This window comes from Carassius gibelio, chromosome A8 (assembly GCF_023724105.1).
Source record: "Carassius gibelio isolate Cgi1373 ecotype wild population from Czech Republic chromosome A8, carGib1.2-hapl.c, whole genome shotgun sequence".
Taxonomy (NCBI): Eukaryota; Metazoa; Chordata; class Actinopteri; order Cypriniformes; family Cyprinidae; genus Carassius; species Carassius gibelio.
In genome coordinates, this window is record NC_068378.1 from 484,231 (window position 1) to 511,663 (window position 27,433).

The 27,433-nt window shown below is 40.4% G+C and overlaps 1 protein-coding gene across 1 annotated transcript; it reads left to right on the plus strand.

The window, feature by feature from the left end:
- The first annotated feature begins 5,580 nt into the window (after positions 1-5,580).
- Positions 5,581-14,163, plus strand: LOC128019202 (taste receptor type 1 member 1-like). The gene is made up of 6 exons (XM_052605302.1): positions 5,581-5,762; positions 5,895-6,192; positions 6,305-7,036; positions 7,306-7,518; positions 12,515-12,635; positions 13,229-14,163. The coding sequence occupies exons 1-6, from the start codon at positions 5,581-5,583 to the stop codon at positions 14,161-14,163; spliced, it is 2,481 nt and encodes an 826-aa protein (XP_052461262.1).
- The last annotated feature ends 13,270 nt before the right edge of the window (positions 14,164-27,433 follow it).

Consider the following 27,433-nt stretch of genomic DNA (forward strand, 5'->3'; position numbering starts at 1 on the left):
ATATACAAGAACATTAACAGTATACAGAATGCCCTAAAGTATATGTGAATCAATTCAAAGAAAGGTTTTTCGATGAATTAATTAGAGACGAGTCCCTTTTTATTTGCATTATGTGTCTGTTTCTGTAATCAGATGCTTTCTTAACTGCTGCTTTCTCACTGCTGTCCATTTTTGTGTTTATTTCATAATTGAAAGGAAAACATGCAGCATATATTTACATATTCATCCAAACGTCACTCAGCAGCTTTAGGTTTGGCTGCCTTTTGCGAACTTTTGCGGACTGAACAGTTTGCATCTCGAATCAGCATGACTGATCCACAATTTTCTAAAGTTTCTCACTTTCAAACATACCTTACATTCCCTACGACTCAAAATAAACTATCCCTGAGAATACGTTACTCCAACAGCACAGAGTAATTCTGATATCTGCGTTTTTATGTCAGTGCCAGTATTCGGTGCTTTTGCAAAACGTAAATGTAAGAAACTTATCCAAGACAATGATGACGGTGTTTATTAATATTTAAAGTTTTGATTGTATGATGATTTTATGATTGTACAAATTACTTTATTTGAATGCGTTTGAATGTATTTTTATTTGCAGGGATGATAGAAATAATGTCATAACATCATTATGTCAACAGTTTTTTCGAGCCAGTTCATTGAAACAAACTACCAGAAAGAACCAGTTCACGAAAAAGAACTTCCCATTAGTATTTTGCAGGAAATACTAATGTGTACGAGCTGCACAGGCTCAGCTTGGTTTAAAGGCCAAAGTAAATTTCAGATCTATTTCGACCTCACTCAGACTGACTGTCACCATGGTCTTTACTAGAATTTTCCATGAAATACTATTTTGCATCTTCGTGATGGTAATCGGGAATGTCCATCATGCTTGGGCATGGATCATTTGCTGTAGGACATTGAAGATCCATGTCTGGCTGCTGAGAATTTCTCTCTACAAGAAAGGGGAAAAGGGCCAAGTTTATTAAACATGTCCAGAGCAGTCCAGCCATCAATGGTTGAAGCACAACCGGAAAAGAGAACGTTCTCCTAGCAATTCTAATGCTATCTGTGAGAAAAGGTCAAAAGTTTCAGATTCACATTCTGATATCAGCAGCAAATTTTAGCAACCTTATGAGATCTGGTTGGGAGAAAAGTACACAATCTGTTGTCTTCTCTGAAAAAATTTTACCCTCCTGATGCCATTTCTCTTCAAGCTCATGACCCCCTGTTTGTTAGTAATTATCAAGGCATGAGAGAGAGGAAGATCCCCTGGATGAGTCCAAATCTTTTGTTAAGGATGGGAGTGTGCACAGCCTGCTATTGCCACTCAAATTCTTAAAGCTGCAAGGATTTTTGAATTGGAAAAATGAAACTCAGACAGCATCGGTGGGCCAAGGAGTGTGGGCAGCAGTCCATCAGTCCCAACCTTCTTTTTCGATTCCTTTTGCAGAGGTTTATCCACAGATGCTTAGCAAGGCCTGGAATAATCCTAAATCCACTCCTCAATTCAATGCTGGTAGCTGGTGCTTTGTCAAAATACATTATGCTACAGAAACAGGCATGGGAGGTATGCCTGCAGTAGAGCATGAAATGGCAACATTAACACCTCTAGGACCAGACCGGGTGACTGATGGCAACCCTGGTGTCCCGGGAAAGAATGTGAGAAGACTGATAATCTGGTGTGTCTGACTTCAGTTAAGGATGCACCTCAGAGAAAGAGGAATCCCAGGGAATCAGGCCGCCAAGGAGGAAATTGCGTAGCAGTACCAGATGGGTGCCAGAATCTGGTCCCAACTATGCCTGGACAGTTGTGAAAGAAAAGAAATGAACAGCTCACTGGGTTTTATTGGAATTATTTCCTCGTGCCCCAAAAAAGATGGTGGTCTCTGACCCATCTTAGACCTGAGACATTTAAATGTGTACATAAAAGTGCAGCAGTTCAAGATGCTGACCACTGCACAAATCTCAGAGTCTATAGAACCAAATGAGTCGTTCATTTTCATGTAGCCAGTTATCCAGACCACAAAAAGTTCTTTAATTTTGCCTTTCAAGGCCAGGTGTATCATTTTGAGGGACCTCCCCTTTGGTCTCTCTCTTTCACTTCCTGTCTTCACCAGGGTGGTGTCAGCCGCCCTTTACCCTCTTTAAATGGAGGGTATAAATATCCTTCCATACCTGGATGACTGGCTGATCTGTGCATCAAACCATCATCAGGTCTTGGAGGACCCAGAAATTGATTATCAATCATATAATCAATCATGTCAACAGACAGTACTTTTCAGACTGCTTTTAAATTCCCTGACTATGACAACATCACTCTCTCCACAGAACGTAACAGCCTTATCTACTCTAGCGCAAACTTTTCGTTTTAGGCAAATGGATAGAGTATGAACAGTTAAAAAAATTAATGGAGATGATGTCAGCTGAAATAAAAGTAGTGCATTTTGGGTTCCTCAAGGTACAACTACTACAGTGGTGGATGAGCAAATTTCAACTCCACCCCAAACTACACAGATGGGTGGGACTGAAAATTACACAGAAATTAATTCAGGTCTTGCACCCTTGGTTGAGCAAATAGAAAATGGGCAAAGTTGTCACTCTTGGGAACTTTCCTGCAAGGAGGATGGTGGTGACAACGGATGCCTCTCTGATGTGTTGGAGGGCTGTCTGGCAAGGCAGAACAGTCAGAGCTCATGGGTGTTCCCCGGGAACATGGAACATGTCAATTTGTTAGAGTTGAGGGCAGTTTACATGGTTCCTTTCCTGCAAGACAAGCATGTCCTTTAAAGAACAGACAACATATCAACAGTCTATCATATCAACCGTCTTTGTTTGCATCATGTTTGCGTCAGCCGAGCCAACTCATTGCAAGATGCGGTTTGCAATGAGTGACCAAGGTGGGCCTCTGGAAGTGGATGCAGTCTCACAAATGGCTGGGAGGATTGTTATATGCTTTGGTTCTACAGTCATTGACTAAAGCCACATTTGAAACATTGATCCAGATTGATATTAGATCATTATCATGGATCCCGCTTTTTTTTTCAATCTCAAGCCTTGCACAGTCAATCAGGCAGTGGAATTGGCAGCCTTTAAATCTGTCCTAGATTCCTTATCTACAGGATTTGAAAAGTTTGTGTCAAAGCAACTGAACAGCATTAATTAGGAAAACATTGTGTCAATAATGCAACATGACAGTTAAAGGAGTTGGTATTACTGCCTGGTATTACAGGGTCAGTGTGGCAGATCCAGTTTCGTTTGTGTCTGTAGTTCTGTCAACTTCTAAGCAGGGATGTACAGAGGGAGAGCCCTCTCACTCTTCATGACCTTGATGGTACAAGTCATCCAAAGTAAGCCTGTGGTGAAAGTCTGAGGTTGAAAAAGATCGTAAGTTATGACTATAACTATGAATCTGTAAAACTGAATGATAACCGTCCCCATCTCTTGTCACTTGTGATGAACTGAGGTGCTCCAGGGAGTGATTGGTTCACCCGGATGTTTTATAATGAACCAACCATTCAGGTTCAGTCACCTGACTTTGTTTACATTAGTTCTCCGAAGGGCAGCAGAATGAGAAGACTGGTGGCAGTCGTCATTCGGTCACAGAGATCCATAGTTATAGTCATGACTTTTTACTCATACGCTAGGGTCTGCATACTGTGTGCGTGACGCAAATTACATCACCAAAATAGTATGTGCATATAATGTATAACGAGTGGTTCATCTGTGGTTCTTTTTTGGGAATCATCTTTTGATGGAGCAATGGAGCAGCTCTAATGCACCATTAAAATGAACCGTGAAAGTAACAAATGCTTCAAAAATGTTAACAGATATCATTAAGTGTGGAAATAACTGAAGCAAATATCTGTTTGCTAAAGGAAGCCAACTAACATGATTCATTTTATTCTTATTTTGTTTCTGTACCCAATATAAAAAAAAAATAAAGGTATCGGTATCGATATCAGCGAGTGCCGAACATGAAAGTATCTTATTGGATTTGTTCTGAAAAAAAGTGGTATTGGTGTATCCCAAATTGTATTGGCGTTTCATCCAGACATATCCGGCATTCTGGGAGCCTGAACCTACTATTTGTTTAAACGGGGTCCCAGAGTGGATAAATCTGAAAACAACACCCTTGTGTGTTCATGTGTACAGCCAATGCATTTTGTGAAATGATGATGTCATCACCCCACGTCTCAACTCTAGTCAGACAACGCTACGTCACGTAAAAACAACAACAATGGAAGACTACATGCTTGTGTTCATGCTGCAGAAGCCACTGAGCCTATTACCTTTACAAAAGCAAAAGCAAAACTTTTACTAAAGCAAAACTGTTTGTATACTGCACGCAAGGTTTATTCTTCTCAAGAATAAACCCAAGTCATCCCAAGTCTTCTTCCCCAAGTTAGTGTATCTCTGTGGTAGAATTACAGTGCAACATACTGGTCTAGCATGTATACTACATAGTTTTGAGTCCATTTCAATGGTTTCTGTGTACACAGATATTTCTTGAGATATCGCCATATTTACGGAATTATTAATTTTTAGAACGAGGAACCTTGACCGCTTTGAATGGCAAGAACCCCCAAGGAGGTCATGTGACTGACAGATAAAGCAACCACATTTCGGTGTGGCCATCATGTTTAGGGACGTGGAAATGTCCCGACAATAACAGACCATGTGTAAAACACTTGGGCATGTTTTAAAGATTCCATGTAGTGAACTTTAAATATTTCATATACTTTGGAAAATCCAGCATTTAGCTGATCCAGATAAGCACGTATTATCACTGTTGTAAATACAACGGCTTTCTTCTTACTTGAGGGTGTTTTGCGTCATGGAATATTTGTTTCCAGGAAAAGTTAAAGAAAAGCAACATGCACAAAATGAATACTGTAGAATTCAAACAATTCGATGATGACTTCGAAAGCCCTAAATTGCTTCCAATTGTGTGTGGCATTTGCATTAGACGTTCAGCTAATGTTCTGTGGGCATGAATTCTGAGGCTGAGACTACTACTTACTAATTTGCCAGCTTTACTGCCTGCTGTTGTTGAAGATCCTCAATAAATACCCTTAAGCTTACCTGTCTGTTCCCAGTTGTCTCCTTCTGTCTGATACATACAGGGTTGTGTAATAAATGCACTCAAATTTTTAGTAAACAAATTTAGCCACAGGTTTGTTACACAAACCATCATTTCCAGTTCCTTATTTCAAAATAATAGAGCATAGGTGCTGCACAGTCCTGATGTAATTTCTTAGAAGTGGTAGTTTAATGTGACACTTGTGTGGTGACAAATCTGGATTAATGTCAGATATTAAAAAAACATTTAAATGTATGGGTTATCTTAAACACACACAGATTAAAAAATGTAAATTATATGCAAAGAGTGATAGTGTTGTTGTTTTCCTTGTCCATTTGAAGTCATGTTTCATTTTCTCCAGGGAGGGCATTAAGTTTGTTTTGTAAATGTAAAAATTTGTATATATATTGTGTATTGTTAGATATAAAAATGGACATTTGTATCTCAAACAAGCCACTACACATCTGTTTCAGGACCAACGGCCCATCTTAAAAAACATGATTCTCAGTAGCATTTACATTTTGCTCGTGGGCTTTACTAATTGTTTCTTTTTCAAAATGTCTTGGTCATCATCAGACTTCAGCTTGGACGGAGATTACTTATTGGGTGGCCTTTTCCCTTTACATGAAATTGAACAGGAAACAACCCTGTTTGTCGCAGAGGCAACAGAATGTTCCAGGTAAGCAAGGATCTTTTACCAATGTTTGGTTATGAAGGCACATTATTTTAAATCAAAGCAGCATTTCCTCAAAGTTTTTATTGCTAAACTGAATATTAAATTACATGCTAATTAACATCCTCACTTTTGAAGGCATATTTCTGCAAAAACTGGCTATGGAATGTTGCAAGTTATGAAGTTTGCTGTTGAAGAGATTAATAACTCCCCCACTCTTCTGCCCAATGTTTCTCTGGGCTACGAAATTTTTGACTATTGTTCTAACATAAAAAATATAAATTCAGTCTTAAGTTTCATCTCAAGGAATGGTTCAATAAAACCTAAAGAAATACTCAACAACTATCAGCCTAAAGTGGTTGCTTTAACAGGGCCATTTGGAAGCACAAGAACCATTACTATTGCACCACTGATCACAATGGACCTTATACCAATGGTAAATTTTCTGTTTGTAAGGTTTAGAATAACACTTACTTCCTACCTTTTGTTCAGAACTACAAAGTTACTATATATTTACAAATATATGAGTGTTTTCTTATCTTTTAAAGGTGAATTATGGAGCCGCTAGCTATGCATTAAGCAATAAACTTCAGTATCCTTCTTTTGTAAGAACAGTCCCTAGCAACAAAGACATGATAGAGATGATTATTCACATCATACAGTGGTTTGGATGGAACTGGGTTGCCTTTCTTGGTAGCCAAGACGATTACAGTTCAGATGGACTAAAGCTGTTTAATGAGTATATAAACAATACTGGTATTTGTTTGGCCTATCAAAAGGGCCTAAGTCTAAATGCAAACTACAGTCAAACGCTAAAAAAGATTCATATGCTCAACATCAATGTCATTGTTGTTTTCGCTGTTTCACAATATGCAAGCAAAATTATCAAAGCAGCTATAGCAAACAACATCCAAGACAAAGTATGGATTGCAAGTCATACATGGGCTCTGAATCAACAGCTTCCAAGAGAGCCAGGAATTGAGAAAATTGGCACAATCATTGGCATTACAGACAGACTGTTGTCGTTCCCCGGATTTAATGAATTTGTCTATAAAGACAGAGGAACAACTGATGTTGGCCATGATGAAGTCAAAAGTAAGACATGTAATCAAGTTTGTCATTACTGCTCATTGCTGACTGCAGAGGAGATTATAAATGAGAATCCCTCATTCTCCTTTGGCATCTATGCTTCCATATATACAATAGCTCATGCATTGCATAAAGTACTGCAGTGTGACATCAATGAATGCCAGAAAAATACAATGGCCAAGCCATATATGGTAAGTGAAGTTTAATCATTATTTCAAATACATTATTGAAGTAACAGTGTTTTAATTAATTAAATAATCAATAATGGTGATTTTTTTATTTTTTATTTAACTACATATTTTACATTATATTGTTTTTATTTAATTTAATACATAAGCAAAACAAATGTAATATTATTTTTAATATTATATTTATATTTTGTTATATAACATTATATTATTAATAATATATTAATATAATTATAAATTATTTGTCTTTTTTATTTGAACTCACCTTACAGCTTCTGGGAGAGATAAAGAAATTGGATTTTATACTCAATGGCCGTCAGGTGAAATATGATGACAATTATGATCCAGCCATCAGTTATGATGCTGTGCTCTGGCGCACTGGTGTGAATCCTCCACAGTTTCAGATAGTGGGCTCATATGATAAACATCCAGAAATCACTTTTACCATGGACAACTCTCTCCTCCCCTGGCAAAACAATGGTTCTGTAAGTTTATTATTATTATTATTATTTGGGCTATGAAATATTTGACCATTGTTTCAAAGAAGTTCCATTCAGTCTTACGTTTCCATTCAATCTTACTACATCTTTACATGTGTCGACCACCATGGTTTCTCTGAAGGGAGGGGTGAGCGGGGAACTGAACAGCTGATTCCAATTCGCAACCTCACCGCTAGATGCCGCTAAAAATTACACAGTGCACCTTTAATTGTGATCCAAAATCATCACAATAAGAAGTACCAAAGACAGAGAAGCACCTGTGATATACAGAAAGGACAAATCTTTGTCCTTAATGCTTTGATCTTACATACTGACCTCTTCAGTCAGTCGATGAAAAAGTTTTAGGAAAACATACATAGCTGGGGTTCCAGTCTGCAGCTTTCAGAATATTTATCTCTCTCTGGGGGTCTGCAAGGGCTGTGACCCCCTTCTGAGGGAGGATTGAAAGTCACCATTGCCAATGTGGCACAATGATAGAGCAGGTGTTTGGTTAAAAGAACAACAGGAATTGGAAACCACACTTTCTTTCCCAGTATTGCATTCTGAGCAGTACTTGATTGCTTATGCATGCCCGTGCATTTTGGCAATGATACTTCAGATCAGCTTGTAGGATGGGTATATGTCTGAGGACATCCTGCCCCCTTCACATGCCTCCACAGAGTTAGAGTGGTGTTGGTCAGTGGATGTGGACGAAGGTGTGACGGTGCACCCTGCAACCTCTCGAAAGCTGAAGACATGAGTTGTAATGGATAAGTATTCTTAATAGTAATGTTGTTCAGCTCTCGGTAATCAATGCAAGGTCACAGAGAACCATCCTTCTTACCCACAAAAAAAAAAAAAACCCCGCCCCCACTGGAGAAGAGGAAGGACGGATGAACCCAGAGTCTAAAGAATCAGAAATATATTTCTCCATGGCCTCCCTCTCAGGAATAGAAAGAGAGTATAACTTGCCTTTGGGCGGAGATTTGACACTAAATCTATGGCACAGTCATAGGGACGATGCGGAGGAAGAGAAGCAACCCGGGACTTACTGAGCACTTCCTTCAGGTCCAGATACTGAATGGGCACGCTTGGCAACGCCGTGGTCTTCTTCTGAAAAACAGAAACAGGAACAACAGGACAGGCAGAAACCAGACAAGACTCATGACAACTTTCACTCCACAATGTGACAGTGTTAGAACCCCAATCCACTCGTGGATTATGTTTGAACAACCAGGGGTGAACTAAAACAATGGGAGCAACAGGGGAGTCCATGAGGAAAAAGGATATGGTTTCTTGATGGTTGCCAGAAGTGATGAGTGTGATGGGCTCAGTATGGTGGGTGACGTGAGGCAGTTCCTGGCCGTTGAGTGCGGTGACATGGATGGGGAGAGACACAGAAAGGACAGGAATGTTCAGGTGATGTGCAAGTGAAGAATCAATGAAATTACCTTCGGCTCCGGAGTCCAGAAGAGCTTGGCATTCATGATGGTGATTCTTCCACCGCAGTCTCACCGGAAGGAGGGTCGATGATGTGGGTGAGGACTTTTCAGCGGAGATCCCACCCGATAGTAGCCTCAGATTTACTATCGGGCTGACTCTTTTACCGGACAAGAGTAGTTGTTATGATCAGAGCCTCCACAGTATAAGCACAGTCCTTGGGACCTCCGCCGTTCCCTCTCCCTCCAGGACAGCCGAGCTTGACCCACCTGCATGGGCTTGTGATCGTCGACAGAACCGACCGTGTTCTCTCGACTCAAGCGCCCCCTACTGGGAGAGAATGGAGGTCTAGGAGGACTGTGTTGGCAGCCCAGGCGATTAAACCTGGCCTCCACCCGCAACGCCAGGTCTATCAGTTCGTTTAGAGTAGGGGGCAGCTCGAGGAGGTAGATCTCCTGCTGAACACGGTCGGATAACCCATGCAGGAATCTATCCCACTGCGCTGCCTCGTTCCACTGGCACGCGGCCGCCAGGGTGCGGAACTCGAACTCGAAGAACGGTCGGCGCAGGCGGTGCGATGGTCACAGTGGGAGACGTAAGCTGATGGATCTGCTGGGTGAGCTCGGACACCTGTGCCACCAGCGCTTGGACAGCGCGTCCGGTGTTCGAGATGCTCTCCTGCTGCTGATCCATTCTTTTGCTGCTGTGGTGCATGAATTCGGTGAGGGTATTGGTGCTCGCTGCTTCCATGTTTGGTGAGATCGTTCTGTGACGGTGGGTTAAAGGACAGTTTGGAAACAAGTGCGAGTTAATGAATTTAATGAGATATAGTTGATAGACAATGACACACGATGACGATGAAGACAGCTACACTCCAGAGAGATGGTAAGGCGGTGAGTAATCCAGACTGTTGTGGAAGACAGGTGAAGAATCCGGATGTTGACGGCGTGAGGCAGCAGGAGAGAGTGGCACAGGAACTGCGGGGAATAGAGCCGAAGGTAAGTGTCCGTGGCTGAGTGATCGTGCGGAGAGTGGATGAGGTTCTGGGGAAACACAGACATCCAAAACGCAAACTACACAGAAGCCAGACGGGGGTAAACACAACGACATGAAACAACGATCTCACAAACACTAGACGTGAGACAAACCATTATAGAGAGGATGAGTAATGAGTGGCAGCTGATGCTGATACAATTAACAGAAACGCCCACAACTAATCAGTGCAGACGCGGAACACACAGAATTCACCACAAAGTGTAAACAACCCAAGATCACGGTTTACCAACTGTGACAGAAGCTTGATGGTCTCATCTCTCTTGCTCCACTCTGATATCCTTAAGAACCTTTCTTCCAGGGTTGCCAGAGCACTTCACAGCATACCTCGCTCTCAAAAGCAAATACATTGTCAAAGCTATATTTTCATCTAAGTTAGAGTCTAAAGTAGAATTGTATGCTCCACTGTAGATGGTTGCTTAGTAGATACCTCTTAGAGTTGATGCAAGGTGAATAGAGTTTTAGTAGGACAGTAAAGATTCCCTCTACTTCAGTTATATTTCTTCCCAAGTTGGGTCTTGAAGTAGGGATGTATGCTTCTCTCTAGATCATACCTGTCAACTCTCCTGTTTTTCACAGTATTCTCCCGTATTTTACCATTCTATCCTGCCATCATCCCGTTTAAATATTTTCCCGTATTTCTCCTGTTTTTTAATCTTTCTATACAAAAATCCCACTGGATGTATTTTATGTTTCCTACATTCTCCTCTGGTAAAACTCCCGTAATTTGTATGACCCAAACCTTATATGAATAAATACGTCAACAAATTCCAATGTTGACTACTTGCCAGATCTTGAGAGAGAGAATGAGTTAGCATTTTCAATAAGCCCTTCTGCTTTTGGTTTTAGTCCAAAGCCAAAAACTACCCTTATTTTCACACAGAAAACACAGTTTGATATGTACACAGTTTAAAAAATTGTCTGATAATAATTGTTACAATTAATATAATAATAATATAATATAATAATTTATTATTTTGCCCTGCTCCTGCCCCAACCCCAACCCCCTGTATTTTGGGACCCGAATGTTGACAGCTATGCTCTAGATCGGTGCTGTATAGGCCTCATTAGTATGACCCATGTTCAAGAATCTCACAAGAACAGGCAGACAGCCTGTGAGTGTCTCTCAAACCCCCCCACCCTGTTATCTACTGCATATTATAGTTATCCTAAGAGTAATGCATACTATAGTTAGCACAAGTGTAATGTGTTAACTATAGCAGGTCCTGCAGAAGTGTCTTTATTGAAGTCAGGTTTGAGCTATTCTCCTCAGTGTACTGGGGTTTTTAAGTAGGGCATAAACTCCTCTCCAGTATCCTTGGCACTGGAGTATGGTGGATGAATTAACTGGCATCTGCAGTCTGCTTTTATCTTGTTTGCCTCTCTGCCTGAATAGTGGTAGGGACGTAAAGTATGAAATATCACTCTCTTTTTTATGTTGGGTGTTCTACTAAGACCCTGTTTCGACAATGCTAATCAGTAGAGGAAGTACGCCTAGAGGCATCCCTCCTTGTAATCTGTCATATACTATGGCCCAGTGCTTAAACAAAAAAGACAAAGCACTAGCTAAATCGGGTCTTAGGTAGAGTCTTTACTCAAGGCAGGGTATGACCTGCTCTCCCTCAGGTGTGCTGGGGTCCCACTTGGAGGAGTGGTAACATTGAATGATTTAGTATGAAGCACTACTTACTAAGATTTTTAACACCTTGCATGCTCCCTTTGGTAGGGTGCTCAAGTACACCTTAGGGTAGAACAGGGTGAATGGAACTATGATGGGCAACTCACAAGACTCTCTCTCTTTTATTTACCTCACACCCCAGCTGGTTTTGGGTTTTTAAGAAGGGATACATGCTCTACTCTGTTAGGGTGCTTCTATATAGTTCTCTTCAGACAATTGTAGTCAGTATTACACTGTGGAGATTTGGATCACAGATGTCCCTCTTTGTTATCATAGAATGTAATAGTTTACCCTTAACTATAGTGAGTTCTGGAGAAGTGCATTTACTCAAGTCAGGGTATAAACATTTTTTGTGTGATTCTGATGAGTTTTCTTCCACAATTAACCTAGGTTGTTGAAATGGATTAGAAGCTCGCTTTGAAAGTTGTAGATGAAAATGCTCCCAGCAGTAGCCTGCTCCCTAATAGCCATGTTGATATGTTTTGTCTCATTGCCATGCCCAGGGCTTCTCTGCATGTCTCCTTCAGAGTTGATGATGTGTGTTGCATGTGCCCTTTTAAACTCATGGGTGCTTCACTTGGGACATCATGGACTATGATTATTGGCATGTGTTCATGCGGGATTCAGACACCAGTCACGCTGATGGATTTCCCCATAGTATGAATTCCTTGATGCAGCACCTAGTTCCCCTTCTCAGGGAACCATGGTTACATACATAACCTGATATATTTTTATGCTGTGTTGTTTGAGAGCATTGGTCATAGTTTATAGAAATGTGTAAAACTGCTAAAGACTTTTACTTTAAATAACACATTTTCATGTTTGTTAAAGGTTCCCTTCTCAAACTGCTCTGTTGAGTGTAAGGTGGGATATTCAAGACAAATTGAAGGTTTTCATAGTTGCTGTTTTACGTGTAAAAAATGCCCGCCTAATACCTATGTGGATTTTTCTCGTAAGTACCTCAGGTGGCAGTCAATTTCATATTTAAAAGGAGAGTCAACATAAAAATAAAATTTCTGTCATCATTTACTCCTCTGCATGTCAATCCAAGCATATATATAAATTTCTTTCTTTCTTTTTTTCTTGCAGAGCATGAAAAAAATAAATTAAATTAAAGAATGTTGTTAAACTAATAGTTTCCATTCCTATTAACTTGCATTGTATTTTTTATACATACAATCTAAAAAATGCTGGGTTGTTTAAACCCAACTTTGGGTCAAATATGGACTAAATCAACTTTTCGGTTAAAAATTTTATGTAAAAATTTAACTCAACATCTGGGTCAGTCCATATTTGACCCAAAGTTGGGTCGAAACAACAAAGCATTTTTTAGAATGTACAGTAAAAGTCATTGGAAAGTTTTTAGTTGTTAGCTCTTTTCGGAAGATCTTATTTTATTTTATTTTTCCAAAGAAAGTCAGATATGTTTGGAATGATATGATTGTGTGTGGGTTCATTTTTTGAAGATTTGCGATTTGACGACAAAATATTTCCCCACATCCAGTTACTATTGCTTTTGACAAAATATTTTATGTATTTTTTTAGGGGACCCTTATACCTGTTTTCCTTGTGCAGAGGGTGAATGGTCTGATGAGGGCAGCTCAACATGTCAGACACGTACTATTGTCTATCCTCAGTTTACAGAAATCCTCTCCATCATTGTCTTGGTTTCTGCTGCATGCATAATTATTCTCCTTATTGCCATATTCTGTCTTTTTGCCTACAATTACGACACACCAGTGGTGAAGTCGGCTGGTGGCAGCATGTGTTTCCTCATGCTAACCAGTTTGATTTTGTCTAGCATAAGTGTGTTCTTTTTCTTTGGAAAACCCACATTTGTATTTTGCCTCCTGAGAAATGTCATATTTGAATATTTCTTCACTGTCTGTATTTCCTGTTTGACTGTCCGTTCCTTTCAAATTATTTCTGTTTTTAAAATGGCTACTCAGTTCCCTAAGGTGTACAGTCTTTGGGTAAAACACAATGGCCAGTGGCTCTTCATTGCATTTGTTTCTTTCATGCATTTAATATCTTGTGTGATATGGATGACTGTCAATCCTGTCAAAGCCATTGCTGACTCATGGACTTTTAAAGACCAAATTATGCTCATCTGTGAGATGGGGAGCACTATATCATTTACCATAGTCATGTTTATAAGTTGGTTTATTGGTTTCTTGTGTCTCCTGTTTTCTTATATGGGAAGGGATCTGCCGAAAAATTACAATGAGGCCAAATCAATAACCTTCAGTCTCATTTTGTACTATCTGACCTGGATTGCTTATTTCACAGCATACCTCTCTGTCAAAAGCAAATACATTATCATTTTGAATGCAGTGGCCCAGGTATCCAGTATAAATGGAATTCTCTTCAGTTATTTCATACCAAAATCTTACGTCATAATATTCCAACCACAAAAGAACACTCCTGCATACTTTCAAACTTCTATTCAGACATATACCCAAACAATTAGTAGGACCTAGACTCATACATTAGTATTTGTATAGAAAGTTAACTCTTAAAGGATTAGTTGGAGCTTTTTATGTTATCCTGAACCGGAGCACACAGATGAAGAACTAACCACGTGCGACCTTTTCCAACTTGATTACATAATGTGTGAATTTGTAGAACCACACCGCAGAGCTAGTGCAACATGAGCATTTATGGTTAAAAGTATATACATTTTATTGTTTATCTTTTTGAAGGTAAAATATAATTTCTCTAGACACGACCTTTATTCCTCGGCTGGGATCATGTAGTACGCTTTGAAGCTGCATTGAAATTGAAATGTGAACCTTCAACCCCTTGATCCCAATTGAAGTCCAATATATGGAGAAAAATCACTTAAAAACCTTAAATTCTTTTGAAATGACGAAAGAAAGATATGAACATCTTGGATGACATGGGGGTTGAGTAAATTATCAGGAAATTCTTTATTCTGGAAGTGAACTAATCCTTTAAACTCTGTTTAGATCTTATGTTAGATCCTTCACTATTATGTTACCACAATCTTAAAGAAACACATAGGCAAAGTAGAGAATGTAATGTAAATGTAATGTAATGTAAACACAAATGCTTCTTTCTTCTTCTTTTTTTTTAATAAAGAACATTTACATGTCATAACTTAGTGTCCAAGTAATTCACTCCATATAATGCATTAAAAGTAATAACAGATAATAACAGTATCAAGTAAAAAAAAAAAAAAAACATTCATAACACACAATTCATACACTTTAGAAACATATGAAATAATAAAAAAATTCAAATTAGTTGTTCATTGATGAATCTTATAGTGTTTTAAAACAGATTTTACAAATGCAGTTGTACAATACTATATATATATATATATATATATATATATATATATATATATATATATATATATATATATATATATATATATATATATATATGGCTGCCGTCGCACATTGCACATTGCACATGCTGCACATTGCTGTTGTTATTATTATTCATTTATTATATATAAATATACACAATTATACATTTTCCAGAAACTTCTATGCTGTAGTTCATTTAAAAACATTTGAAGCACCCTTTCAAATTTTTTCTCAAAAATTTAAGTAATGCATACAAAAAATTTATTTGATTAAAATGGTTAAAATCCTGAAAGAAATTACATTCTTAATACATTCCATCTATTTCAACGTTTCCCCGTTTCCAAAAGTTCCAAATGTTCATGTTTGTCACTGCAGTTGTAGAATGTAGTGTGTGTTAGATTGCATTGTGAAAAATAGCATAATAGCAATAGCAAAATGAGAATATTTTAAACTGGGTGATTCTTTTCTATAAAAGTCTTGTTTGCACTTGCCCATTTAATGGCAGAGAATCGTGACGTTCAATTTTTATGTCACAAAATAATCCTATGCAACTCGTGCTGTAGTATATTTCAAGAGTTCTGAAGGTTTACTCAGTGGTTCCCAACCTTTTTCAACTCGCAGCCCACACAACCAAACACATATGTTTGCGCGGCCCAGTTCAAAAAAATTAACTGACCCCGCTATTGTTGGGTTAATAACTTACTCAGAAGCTAGATTTTAAACTATATTTATTGAATAAACTATAGGGCTGTGCGATATGGACAAAAAAAAAAAAAAAACTATCGCGATTGTGATTGTGATTTTTGATAAATTTTGCAATTGTGCTTTTACAGTCATAAATGCATTCAGGATTAATTTGATATTTCCAAAAGAAAACCAATCAGAGCTTTATCAAAAAGTTGTAACATCTCTAGAACAGACATAAGTCAAAATTATCACTATAGTGAAGATGTAAAAAAATGTATAGACTTGTGGCAAGAAAAAAAAAAAAAAAAAAAAAAAAAAATCCTGTATATAGGGACTTTTTTTCTTTTTTGCCATGCATTGTTCATAGAGCTCATTAATTGTAGCGGTGCCTCAGGTGTTTGCAGTGTGTATACAGTATGTGTATGCGGTCAGCAGTGAGAGCGCATAAATATAACGCGAAAGCACATTAAAATAATGCACGAGTGCGAATCTCTCTGTTCGCAGCAGATTTCCTTTAGTCTGTCACAAAATCGGTCGTGCTTGCTCAGATACACGCTGCTTTGCGAGGAGAGAGTGTGCACACTTAAAACGTGTCTCCTCTCACTTAAACTGCATCCTGTTCACTAACAAATTCACTCTATGCTCATGTGTTAGACATTAATTATTTTCGCACGTTTTTATTTCTAGCCTTTTACCGCAGTGAGAACGCTCTGATCCGTCAACATTGGCTCAGAAAAAAGGCGCATCACAGACAGTGTGTGAACCTGGAGTTAGGCATATGCGCATGCTCAAATCGTGATTTTAGGACGTTTTCTTTTAATCGCACAGCCCTAGAATGGACTGGAAATGAACAGCGGACCACAGGTTGAAAACCACTGCTGTAGGGAATGGTGAGAAACAAACCAAAATGGTTATTAAGTTAATAGTCTATATTTATAAAACAATCTGGTGTTGCAGTCCAGTGTGTGTGTTCCCAGAAGATCATGGCACAAACAAGGTAGTATGTTCTTTTGAGATATTAATTACAATAAATTTTAATAAAAAAACAAGGCCTATATTATAAACCTAAAAGAAGAGTATGCATTTTTTTTTTTATCTCTGTTGTCCTAAGGCTGTCAGATGAAAGTACTTGTATGAACTTTAATAGGCCTATATTCTTTCCTTTTTGTATTAGTGTTTAAAAGTGTTTAACTAATTTAACAATGTATATCTTATTTTTTTTTTTTTACTTAATGGTTGACCAGGGTAGTCAGTGTCAACGATCAAACCCTGCCAAACACAACTGATGCAAAGTGAAGGTGAATTTTACGTCTTAACATAAGAAAGCCCTTGGCTCTGCCTCGGTATAATTGCAACATTTTTCATTATTTGATGAAAAAAAACAATAAATTTAGTTGCAACAAACACATTAAAGGTTTAGTTCAGCGGGTGTCGCACTCCATCGGTGCTCTCAGAAGTTTAATAGAAAGAACATCCATTAAAAAAAGGGGGGGTGAACAAATGCCTTCTGTAGCGAATCAATGCATTTTTGTAAGATAAATATCTGTAATAAAAACTTAATAATCATTTGCTTGTGCTCACTGGTGTAAAATGGAAGCAGTTATGGAGGAATGACGTATGAGATCAGCTCTGCGCATGCACTGGTGAGTTTCGTGAAAACTAACGTTTGTTACAGGAATCAAGGAAGCAAAGGAAAACCAGTCTGCTCTAGGCTTGTATCTAAATCCTCCAACATTCTTATTTACAACTCCTTGTTTTGTACTTCTAATTACTGGCTGTTGCTTTGTTTTGATCTCTCCTCTGCGTTTCCACATTTTTCTTAATGGATGAGTTTTTCTATTAAACTTCTCATGGACCAATGGAGTGCAACACCCACTGAGTTGCATCCAACAGCTTGCCGCTTGAAACTGAGGAAGAATTGATGACGCCATGGTTTGATCTTTATTCCTGCCCATGTGCAAATTTTAATATTCAAGCTCTTTATTCATTTCTATTTCATTTACTCTTGAATGAAAAACAAAAAATCAAGATGAAACTTGCTTTTTTTCTTCTTATTCTTTCAATATTAAATTAAAAAACGACTGAACGAATGATACACATATTGTTATTAGGTGACAGATATGAATTATTGTCACCTATGCAAAAGTGTTTACAGATACAAGGTGTAAGCAAATTTAAAAATGTAAAGCATTCTTTGTCTAAAACCTTGGAGTAAGATATTTTTAGCTTCTAAAAGTATCTTAGTACACAGCGACAATAAAGGAGCTGTCCAGTGTATTAACAAAGGCCACTCGCATTCCCCCGACCTAATGCCTCTCCTTAGACGCTTAACATGGATAGCAACATGTGACCAATTCAAAATAATTGCCAAGCACATTCCAGGTTCAGAAAACCAAATTGCTGACTCCCTGTCTCGTTTTCTGTTTCAGAAATTCAGGACGCTGGCTCTGGAGGCGGACCAATTCCCTACGCCAGTTGCTCATTATTCAGAATTAATATTTCCGTAAACCACCCATTTAAAGCCCTCTTCGACGCATCTCTCGACACAATCCTTCAAGCAGTTTCCCCCAGAACCCTCCAGACATAAGTGACGGCATGGAGATGGTTTAAAGCATTCCACCTATCATACAATATACCGTTTCCCAATTTTTCCGTGCTTTCAATCACCTCATTTATATCCTTTCTCAACAGAGTTAAAGGTTTTCAAGTCGGGTCCATTAAAGGTTACCTGAGCGGCATCCAGTTCTTCCACAAACTGATGTTCGGTGCTCCCTCGCCCGAAATTAACAATTCCCAAACCTCCCTTCTGATAAGGGGAATCCAGCGATCTCAGCCCACCCGTCTCGACTCCAGGCAACCCATAACGCTAGACATTCTCACCAAATGTATTCACACTCTCCGCACAGGTTACCCGCCTCTCAGTACAGCCCGTACGCTCGATGCCATGTTTATACTAGCTTTTTTCGGTTTTCTTAGATGCTCTGAACTCACCGTCTCTTCAAAATTTGATCCAAAAATCAATGCCACCATCTCAGACCTAACCGTACTAGACAGCGAAACAATCTCACTTTTAATTAAACAAAGTAAGACGGACCAAGCTAAAAAAGGTCATTTCATCTTCATTTTTAATCTCTCTTCCCCAATCCAACCCTACAAGTCCGTCTTCGAGTACCTCCACTTCAGGAAATCCCAGACTCATTTTCCCCAAGAGCCTCTCTTTTTAGACGACTCCAAAAAACCGGTCACTCGCTTCTGGTTCCAAAAAATATCTAAAATCTGTCTTGCAATTATCAGGTTTTCCAGCAGAGAACTACTCCAGTCACTCCTTTCGCATCGGGGCAGCAACATCAGCAGCCCAAAAAGGCCTCTCCAAACAGCAGATCCAAACTCTGGGAAGATGGTCTTCAGAAGCTTACCAAAGTTATATCAGAACTAATCAGTTTCACATTAAAGAAGCCCACCAAACCCTTATCAGGTAAAAAATGAATTCAATTCAAAAAATTAATTCAATTTAAAAAAAAAAAAAAACATCCTTCACTGTCTGGCCAAATACTGGCCATTCAACTTTACCTTTCCGTCTTACGTACGGAGAGGCTTTCCTGTCTGATGGCGCGAGTAATTACCTCCCATCAGACGTCAGTGAGAGCCTCCCACCTAGACCACATTACTTTTTTCCTTTCTACGGTCGGCGAGGCTTACCCATTCGACACCGTGATTATTGAGCTCCCATCAGATGGTTGCTAAGTCTCCAGGCTAGACAACTTTTTTCATCCTTTGGTCAAAAAGGCTTACCCATCCGACGCTGTCAGTATTAAGCTCCCTCGGGATGCTGGCGCGAGCCTCCAGGCCACACACCCTTACCTTTTCCTCCTACAGTCAGCGAGGCTTACCCATTCGATGCCTTGAGTATTGAGCTCCCATAGGACGCCGGCGAGAGCCCCCTGGCAACACAACTTTACCCTTTCCATCTTATGTCCGGAGAGGCTTACCCGTTCGATGCCTTGAGTATTGAGCTCCCATCGGACATCGGCGAGAGCCTCCCGGGTAGACAACCTTATCTTTTCCTTTCTACAGTCAGCGAGACTTACCCGTTCGGTGCCTTGAGTATTGAGCTCCCATCGGACGTCGGCGAGAGTCTCACGGTCACCTAAACTTTCGTTCCTGTTTGACGGGTGGCAGTGCTCGCCATACGACACAAGAGTCTCCACTTCCCACCAAACTCTGTCCAAATCTTTCCCCCCCGTCTGGTGAGGCTTATCCGTTCGATGTTCTGAGTCCTGATCTCCCATCGGATGCTGCAAGAGCCCGTGCAGTCGGGTTTTCTTTTTCCCGCTCTCCGGCCGGCGAGGCTTACCCGTCTGATGCCATTAAGTATTGTGCTCGTGTCAGATGTCGACGAGAGTGCTCCCGGTCGGGTTTTCTTTACTTGCTGCCCACAAATAGGTCTTATCCATCCGATGCCGTGAGTATTGATCTCCTGTCAGGTGTCGCAAGAGTCCCCTTTGTCGGTGGCGAAAAGCCTGTTTATCTGCTCAACCGAGAGGACTTACACGTCCGTCGTCCTGAGTCTTGATCTCCAGTCGAAGGCTTTATGGGTCCTCTCGGTAAGGTATCTGCCCTGGTTGCCCACTGACTAGCAGGGGCTCATCAGCCAGTAGGGCCTGTACACCAACACCGTGACCTATCCCGGTCGAGACAACTCGGGCCCTCCTGGTCGGGCAATCCAATCACGTCGCTCCTCCGCTATCGGCCGGTGGGGCTCATCCGTTCCAATGCAGTGAGGTGCTCCGGTTGTGCAACGGCTTGAGCCCCCCCGACCGAGTGCCCTAAATCACATAGTCCGACACAATCAGCCGGTGGTGCTTATTTCTCCAATAGGTAAAGTTGCAATCGCTGGAGTACATAGGCTCCAGCGATTGGAGCCTGCCTCCAATCACGGGGCCTTTTTAAATATCAGACCCCGCCAGATGTCAAAGCCATTGTGGGGGGTCCTTAGTCTGGCGGCTGTCCTTTCCGCTATTGCTTTTTGGGGGGTACTCTAGGTTCGGGCCATTCTCGAGCTTGGAGCCCTTCCCCGGACAGCACGCCAAATATGCATTATAATACTTCAGCTAATTATATGTAAGTGTGAACTTGTGAAATGTAGTTTCGTAACGAGGTTCAGGAGGAGCACGTCAGATACTTAGCCTAATTAGCTCAGGTGGAGCCACTTAAGATAATCAACCTTAGGACATAAATAGAGCTGACTTAGCCTACCTGTCTCTATTGACGGTTTATCAGCATCCCCCCTCCACCCCATCTCTTCCACTAGAGTTCATTTTACACTCTCTTATACGGGGGGTACTCTAGGTTCGTGCCATTCCTTAGCTCGGAGCCCTTCCCCGGACAGCACGCCAAATATGCATTATAATACTTCAGCTAATTATATGTAAGTGTGAACTCGTGAATTCACAGCGTGAACGGGAAGAGGATTGGGAAGTGACCGAACATCTCTTTCATCTATACAGCAGCTAAGTGCCCTTTTGGATATTTTCTTGTGAAGCCCTCTTGTCTTTGATATTTGTGGATACAATTGCCTGTGGATAGTGTCTTTGAATTGGTGGAAGACTTGAATTGAAATCCTGTTGAAATATTCCTCACAGTGTGGGAGAGTCAAGCCTTAGATGGCAGAAGTAGCAGTGATTTTGATCATTGTCTGTTTGAAGTTCCGCTGTGATATTCTGAAGTTAAATCGCTGTGAATAGTCTCTTGTTACAAGTGTTCCATAGTCTGCCGCTGCCCTCTTGGAGAAGCTGTTCTCTGTCGTGGTCCGCCCTGAGGAGAAGCCATTTGTCCATTGTTGCCCTGTTGAAAGGAATGCCACTGGGTGCTGCTCTTCTGCCGCTGAACGTTCCACTATTTGTTGGCATGCCTGGAAAGAAAATTGCTGGGTGACGTATTCTATCATTGTCTGTTCTATATTCCACTGTCATACTCTGGAGATAAGCCGTTGTGTGGAGCCTCTCATTATAGACTTTCCCATTACCTGCCGTCTGCCGTGAGGAGAAGCCTCTGAGTGAAACCACCTCACCACTGAACGTTCCACTGTCTGCTAGCACACTTGGAAAGGGAACCACTGGGTGAAGTATTCTACCATTGTCTATATTCTACTGTTATATTCTGGGGATAAATGATTGTGTGAAAGCTCCACATCACAGCCTGTCATACCATCTGCCACCTACCTCGAAGGGAAACCGCTGAGTGAAATCTTCCCCTACTGAATGCCTTACTGTCTGCTGGCACCCTCTGGGAGAGAGATCACTGGGTGACGTATTCTACCATTGTCTGGCTATATTCTGCTGCTATACTTGGGAGATAAGGTGTTGTGTGGAAGCTCTCCATTATAGACTGTCACCTACCCGTTGTCCGCTTTGAAGGGAAGTTGCTGGGCGAAAATCCCCTTAACACTGCATGTCCTACTATCCGCTGGCAACCTGGGAAGGAACCGCTGGGTGGAGTAACTTACCATTGTTCGTTCCATACTCTGCTGACGTGCTCTGGAGGTAAGCCGCTGTGCAGGAGCTCCTCATTATAGACTGTCACTTCACCGGCCCTCCGCCCTGGGATAAGAGACCACTGAGTGAAACCATCCTATCCTTGGAGGGCCCACTATCGGCTGGCATATAGCGAGAGGAAATCGCTGGGGGAGGTAATTTACCTTTTGTATGCTTATTTAGTTGACATCCTTAGCAGATACGCTGTTGTGTGAAAATCCTTTGATACAGTTTGTTACTTCACCTGTTGTCCAGCGGGTGTAGAAAGGAACTGCTGTGTGTTTGTGTGCCACTGTCGAGCAGGTATTAGTCGTCGGCTGCCCCGAAGAAGAATCACTACTTACATCGAAAGCTTGGAAGGGACTTGTGGAGTGGAGATCTCAGAGTTTTCTCTGTGTTGTTATCTGCCCCGTGGAAGGATTGAGGGTTCCCTGTTCGGTTGATGGTTGGATAGGAATTGTCGTGCCAAACTCCCCACGTGTGTTTTAGTGATTAGGGTCTTAACTTAATAAAATTTTACTTTTTTTATACTTACCTGGTTGTCCGTGTGTGGTGTCTCTGGATAAACTCCTCGAGGTGGTACATTAGTGGGGATTGGGAACCGGACCGTGACAATCACACTGGTGACGAGGATGGGATCTATGTGCAGAAACAGAGCGACAACACATTGAAACGATTACCCTGCATGTATTTCGACCGTTTTATATAGAAAGTGAACCACACTCTGTTGGACCAAATGGGTGCAAGGATTCGAAAATTGTTACTGCAATGAACATTAGTGAAGACACAAGACTCAAGGCTCTGCTGTTGCATCTAGCTGGAGAAAAGGTACACAATATGACACACTTACTGAAGCAGCTTATAAATATGCAGATGTGAAGACTAAGCTCACCAACTACTTTGCCCCAAAGAAAAACAGTATGAAGTATGAAGTGTATGTATTCAGAAATGCAATGCAACAGCCAGGAGAAAATTGACACATTTCAAACAAGACTTAAAGTGTTAGTTCACCCAAAAATGAAAATTATGTCATTAATAACTCACCCTTATGCTGTTGCAAACATGTAAGACCTCCTTTTATCTTCGGAACACAGTTTAAGATATTTTAGATTTAGTCTGAGAGCTCTCAGTCCCTCCATTGAAGCTGTGTGTACGGTATACTGTCCATATCCAGAAAGGTAAGAAAACCATCATCAAAGTAGTACATGTGACATCAGAGGGTCCGTTGGAATTTTTTGAAGCATCGAAAATACATTTTGGTCCAAAAATAGCAAAAACGACGACTTTATTCAGCATTGTCTTCTCTTCCATGTCTGTTGTGAGAGAGAGTTCAAATCAAAGCAGTCTGGATATCCGGTTCGCGAGCGAATCATTCAGTTCACCAAATCGAACTGAATCGTTTTAAACGGTTCACATCTCTAATACGCATTAATCCACAAATGACTTAAGATGTTAACTTTTTTTATGTGGATGACACTCCCTCTGAGTTCAAACAAACCAATATCCCGGAGTAATGCATGCACTCAAACAGTACACTGACTGAACTGCTGTGAAGATGAACACCGAACCGAGCCAGATAACGAACAATAGACTGACTCGTTCACGAGTGAAGAACCGGTTGCATCGGTATTCGGATCACCAGTAGTTCTTTCGGACAGTTCGATTCAATAAACCGTCTGAAGAAAATGGTTCACCGGTTCTTTTGCGCTCGACGTAATGGCGTCATTTGCGATGATTGCCCTTGATTCAAGCCTTTGGTTTACCCGTGCTCATAATACTAGCACAGAATCAGTTCAGAATCAATCACCAAAAGAATCAGTTCAGTTCAAACGCTCTGTGTGTCGGTCTGCTTCACGCTGAATCACACATGCGCAGTATCATCAGCTCCTCGGTTCACGAATTGGACGCGTCTGACAGAAACGGTTCTTGACTCGTAAACGAGTCAATGTTTTGTTCGTTATCTGGCTCGGCTCGGTGTTCATCTTCAGTTCTCTCTTCACAGAAGTTCAGTCAATGTACTGTTTGAGTGCATGAATTACTCCGGGATATAGGTTTGTTTGAACTTAAAAGGGAGCGTCAGCCACATTAAAAAAGTTAACAGCTTAAGTCATTTGTGGATTAATGCGTATTAGATATGCGAACCGTTTAAAACGATTCAGTTCGATTTGGTGAACTGAATGATTCGTTCGCGAACCGGATATCCAGACTGCTTTGATTTGAACTCTCTCTCACAACAGACACGGAAGAGAAGACAATGCTGAATAAAGTCGTCGTTTTTGCTATTTTTGGACCAAAATGTATTTTCGATGCTTCAAAAAATTCCAACGAACCCTCTGATGTCACATGGACTACTTTGATGATGTTTTTCTTACATTTCTGGACATGGACAGTATACCGTACACACAGCTTCAATGGAGGGACTGAGAGCTCTCTGACTAAATCTAAAATATCTTAAACTGTGTTCCGAAGATAAAAGGAGGTCTTACATGTTTCAAACAGCATAAGGGTGAGTTATTAATGACATAATTTTCATTTTTGGGCGAACTAACCCTTTAAGATGCTCGCTAAGATCTGTAAATTCACTTACATCAGCCGAGAAATAAAAGCACAAATTGTTCAAAGCTGCTTATCATCCAGTCTTCGCAGACATACTTCAAAAGAGAGCCAGACTTGTCTTTACAATACAGAACAGTCACAAAACAGTCTGTCCAGGAAAAGGAAGAATTTGTAATGCTTGTGGTAAAACCAACCATTTTTCTAAAGTGTGCCGCTCATCTGCCAAAATCAAGAAACATACAACACAAAGATTCAACCACATACAAATCTCTGCTGGAACCACCAGAAGTTTGACCGTCCAACATCCAAATATTCTCTTATGGTTCTAAATAGGCATTTCCTATTCTTGTGCACTCACATGCACTTGGAAATCTTGCAGATGCATGACTCTTTGAACCTTTTATGTGAAACCCGGTAATGGCTGCTCTCTATTTAGCGACCAAACAGCTGAGGAGTTGAGTCTCATCAGAATTCTGAATTATCTTAATAATGCTGCTTCTGGACTCAGTGTAACAGATGAGCTCGTAGAAAAGCATCCGGGGTTGTTCCAAGGGATAGGAAAGCTCAAAGATTTCCAAGTCCGCTTACATATAAACCCTAAAGTTCAACCAACATGCCAACCTCATCGGAGAGTGCCATTCCACATAAGAAAAAAAAAAAGTTGAAGCTGAACTAAAAATGCTGGAAGACATAAATATCATAAATAGATAGATATCATAAAAACTGCAACTGATTCACCTCCAAAACCAAAAAACCCAGAAATGAATGAGTCATTATATGGCTCGGCTCGGTGTTCATCTTCAGTTCTCTCTTCACAGCAGTTCAGTCAGTGTTCTGTTTGAGTACATTAATTACTCCAGGGTATTGGTTTGTTTGAACTCAGACTGAGTGTTAGCCACGTTAAAAAAGTTAACAGCTTAAGTCATTTGTGGATTAATGTGTATTGAAGACGCAAATCGTTTAAAACGATTCAGTTCAATTTGGTGAACTGCTTCAAAAAGATCCTGTTACATCGAATGATTCGTTTCACGAACCGGATATCACTAAGCTGCTTTGTTTTGAACTCGCTCACGACAGACATGGAAGAGAAAAAGAAACTGAATACAGTCGTAGTTTTTGATATTTTTGGACCAAAATGTATTTTCGATGCTTCAAAAAATTCTAACTGACCCTCTGATGTCACATGAACTACTTTGATGACGTTTTTCTTACCTTTCTGGACATGGACAGTAGACCGTACACACAGCTTCAATGGAGGGACTGAGAGCTCTCGGACTAAATCTAAAATATCTTAAACTGTGTTCTGAAGATAAACGGAGGTCTTGCGGGTTTGGAACAACATGAGGGTGAGTTATTGATGACATAATTTAGATTTTTGGTTGAACTATCCCTTTAAGGCAAGATACCACCAGCTTGAAATGCATCCTGATAGCAGGTACAGTATTTCAACACATTCTCAACACACCTTGGTTTGATGAGGTACAAACGTCTCAACTTTGATATTTCATCTGCCGCTGAAGTATTTCAAAATGCAATCAGAAAAATGCTTCACAACCTTTTTAGTGTCAAGAATTCTAGTGAAAACATCATAGTGTATGGATCAACACAAGTGGACTATGACAGTAGCCTGGCTGCACTATTCCAGCGGCTCAGAAAAAGGATCTCAGTTGCAGCAAATGTGAGTTCAATAAGTCTAAACCTGAATTTTTCGGATTTGTCTTCTCAGCAAGTGGCATATCTGCTGACCCCCAAAAAGTACTTGCAATCCAACATGGCAGTGCTCCAACAAATGTTACTGTAATGCGTAGTCTTTTTTTTTTTTTTGGCATGCCCAACTATTACTCACGTTTCAACCCTGAAACGTGAGTTTCAACGGATCCTCTGATGTCACATGGACTACTTTGATGATGTTTTTCTTACATTTCTGGACATGGACAGTATACCGTACACACAGCTTCAATGGAGGGACTGAGAGCTCTCGGACTAAATCTAAAATATCTTAAACTGTGTTCCGAAGATAAAAGGAGGTCTTACATGTTTGGAACAGCATGAGGGTGAGTTATTAATGACATAATTTTCATTTTTGGGTGAACTAACCCTTTAAGATGCTCGCTAAGATCTGTAAATTCACTTACATCAGCCGAGAAATAAAAGCACAAATTGTTCAAAGCTGCTTATCATCCAGTCTTCGCAGACATACTTCAAAAGAGAGCCAGACTTGTCTTTACAATACAGAACAGTCACAAAACAGTCTGTCCAGGAAAAGGAAGAATTTGTAATGCTTGTGGTAAAACCAACCATTTTCTAAAGTGTGCCGCTCATCTGCCAAAATCAAGAAACATACAACACAAAGATTCAACCACATACAAATCTCTGCTGGAACCACCAGAAGTGTGACCGTCCAACATCCAAATATTCTCTTATGGTTCTAAATAGGCATTTCCTATTCTTGTGCACTCACATGCACTTGGAAATCTTGCAGATGCATGACTCTTTGAACCTTTTATGTGAAACCCGGTAATGGCTGCTCTCTAATTAGTGACCAAACAGCTGAGGAGTTGAGTCTCATGAGAATTCTGAATTCTCTTAATAATGCTGCTTCTGGACTCAGTGTAACAGATGAGCTCGTAGAAAAGCAT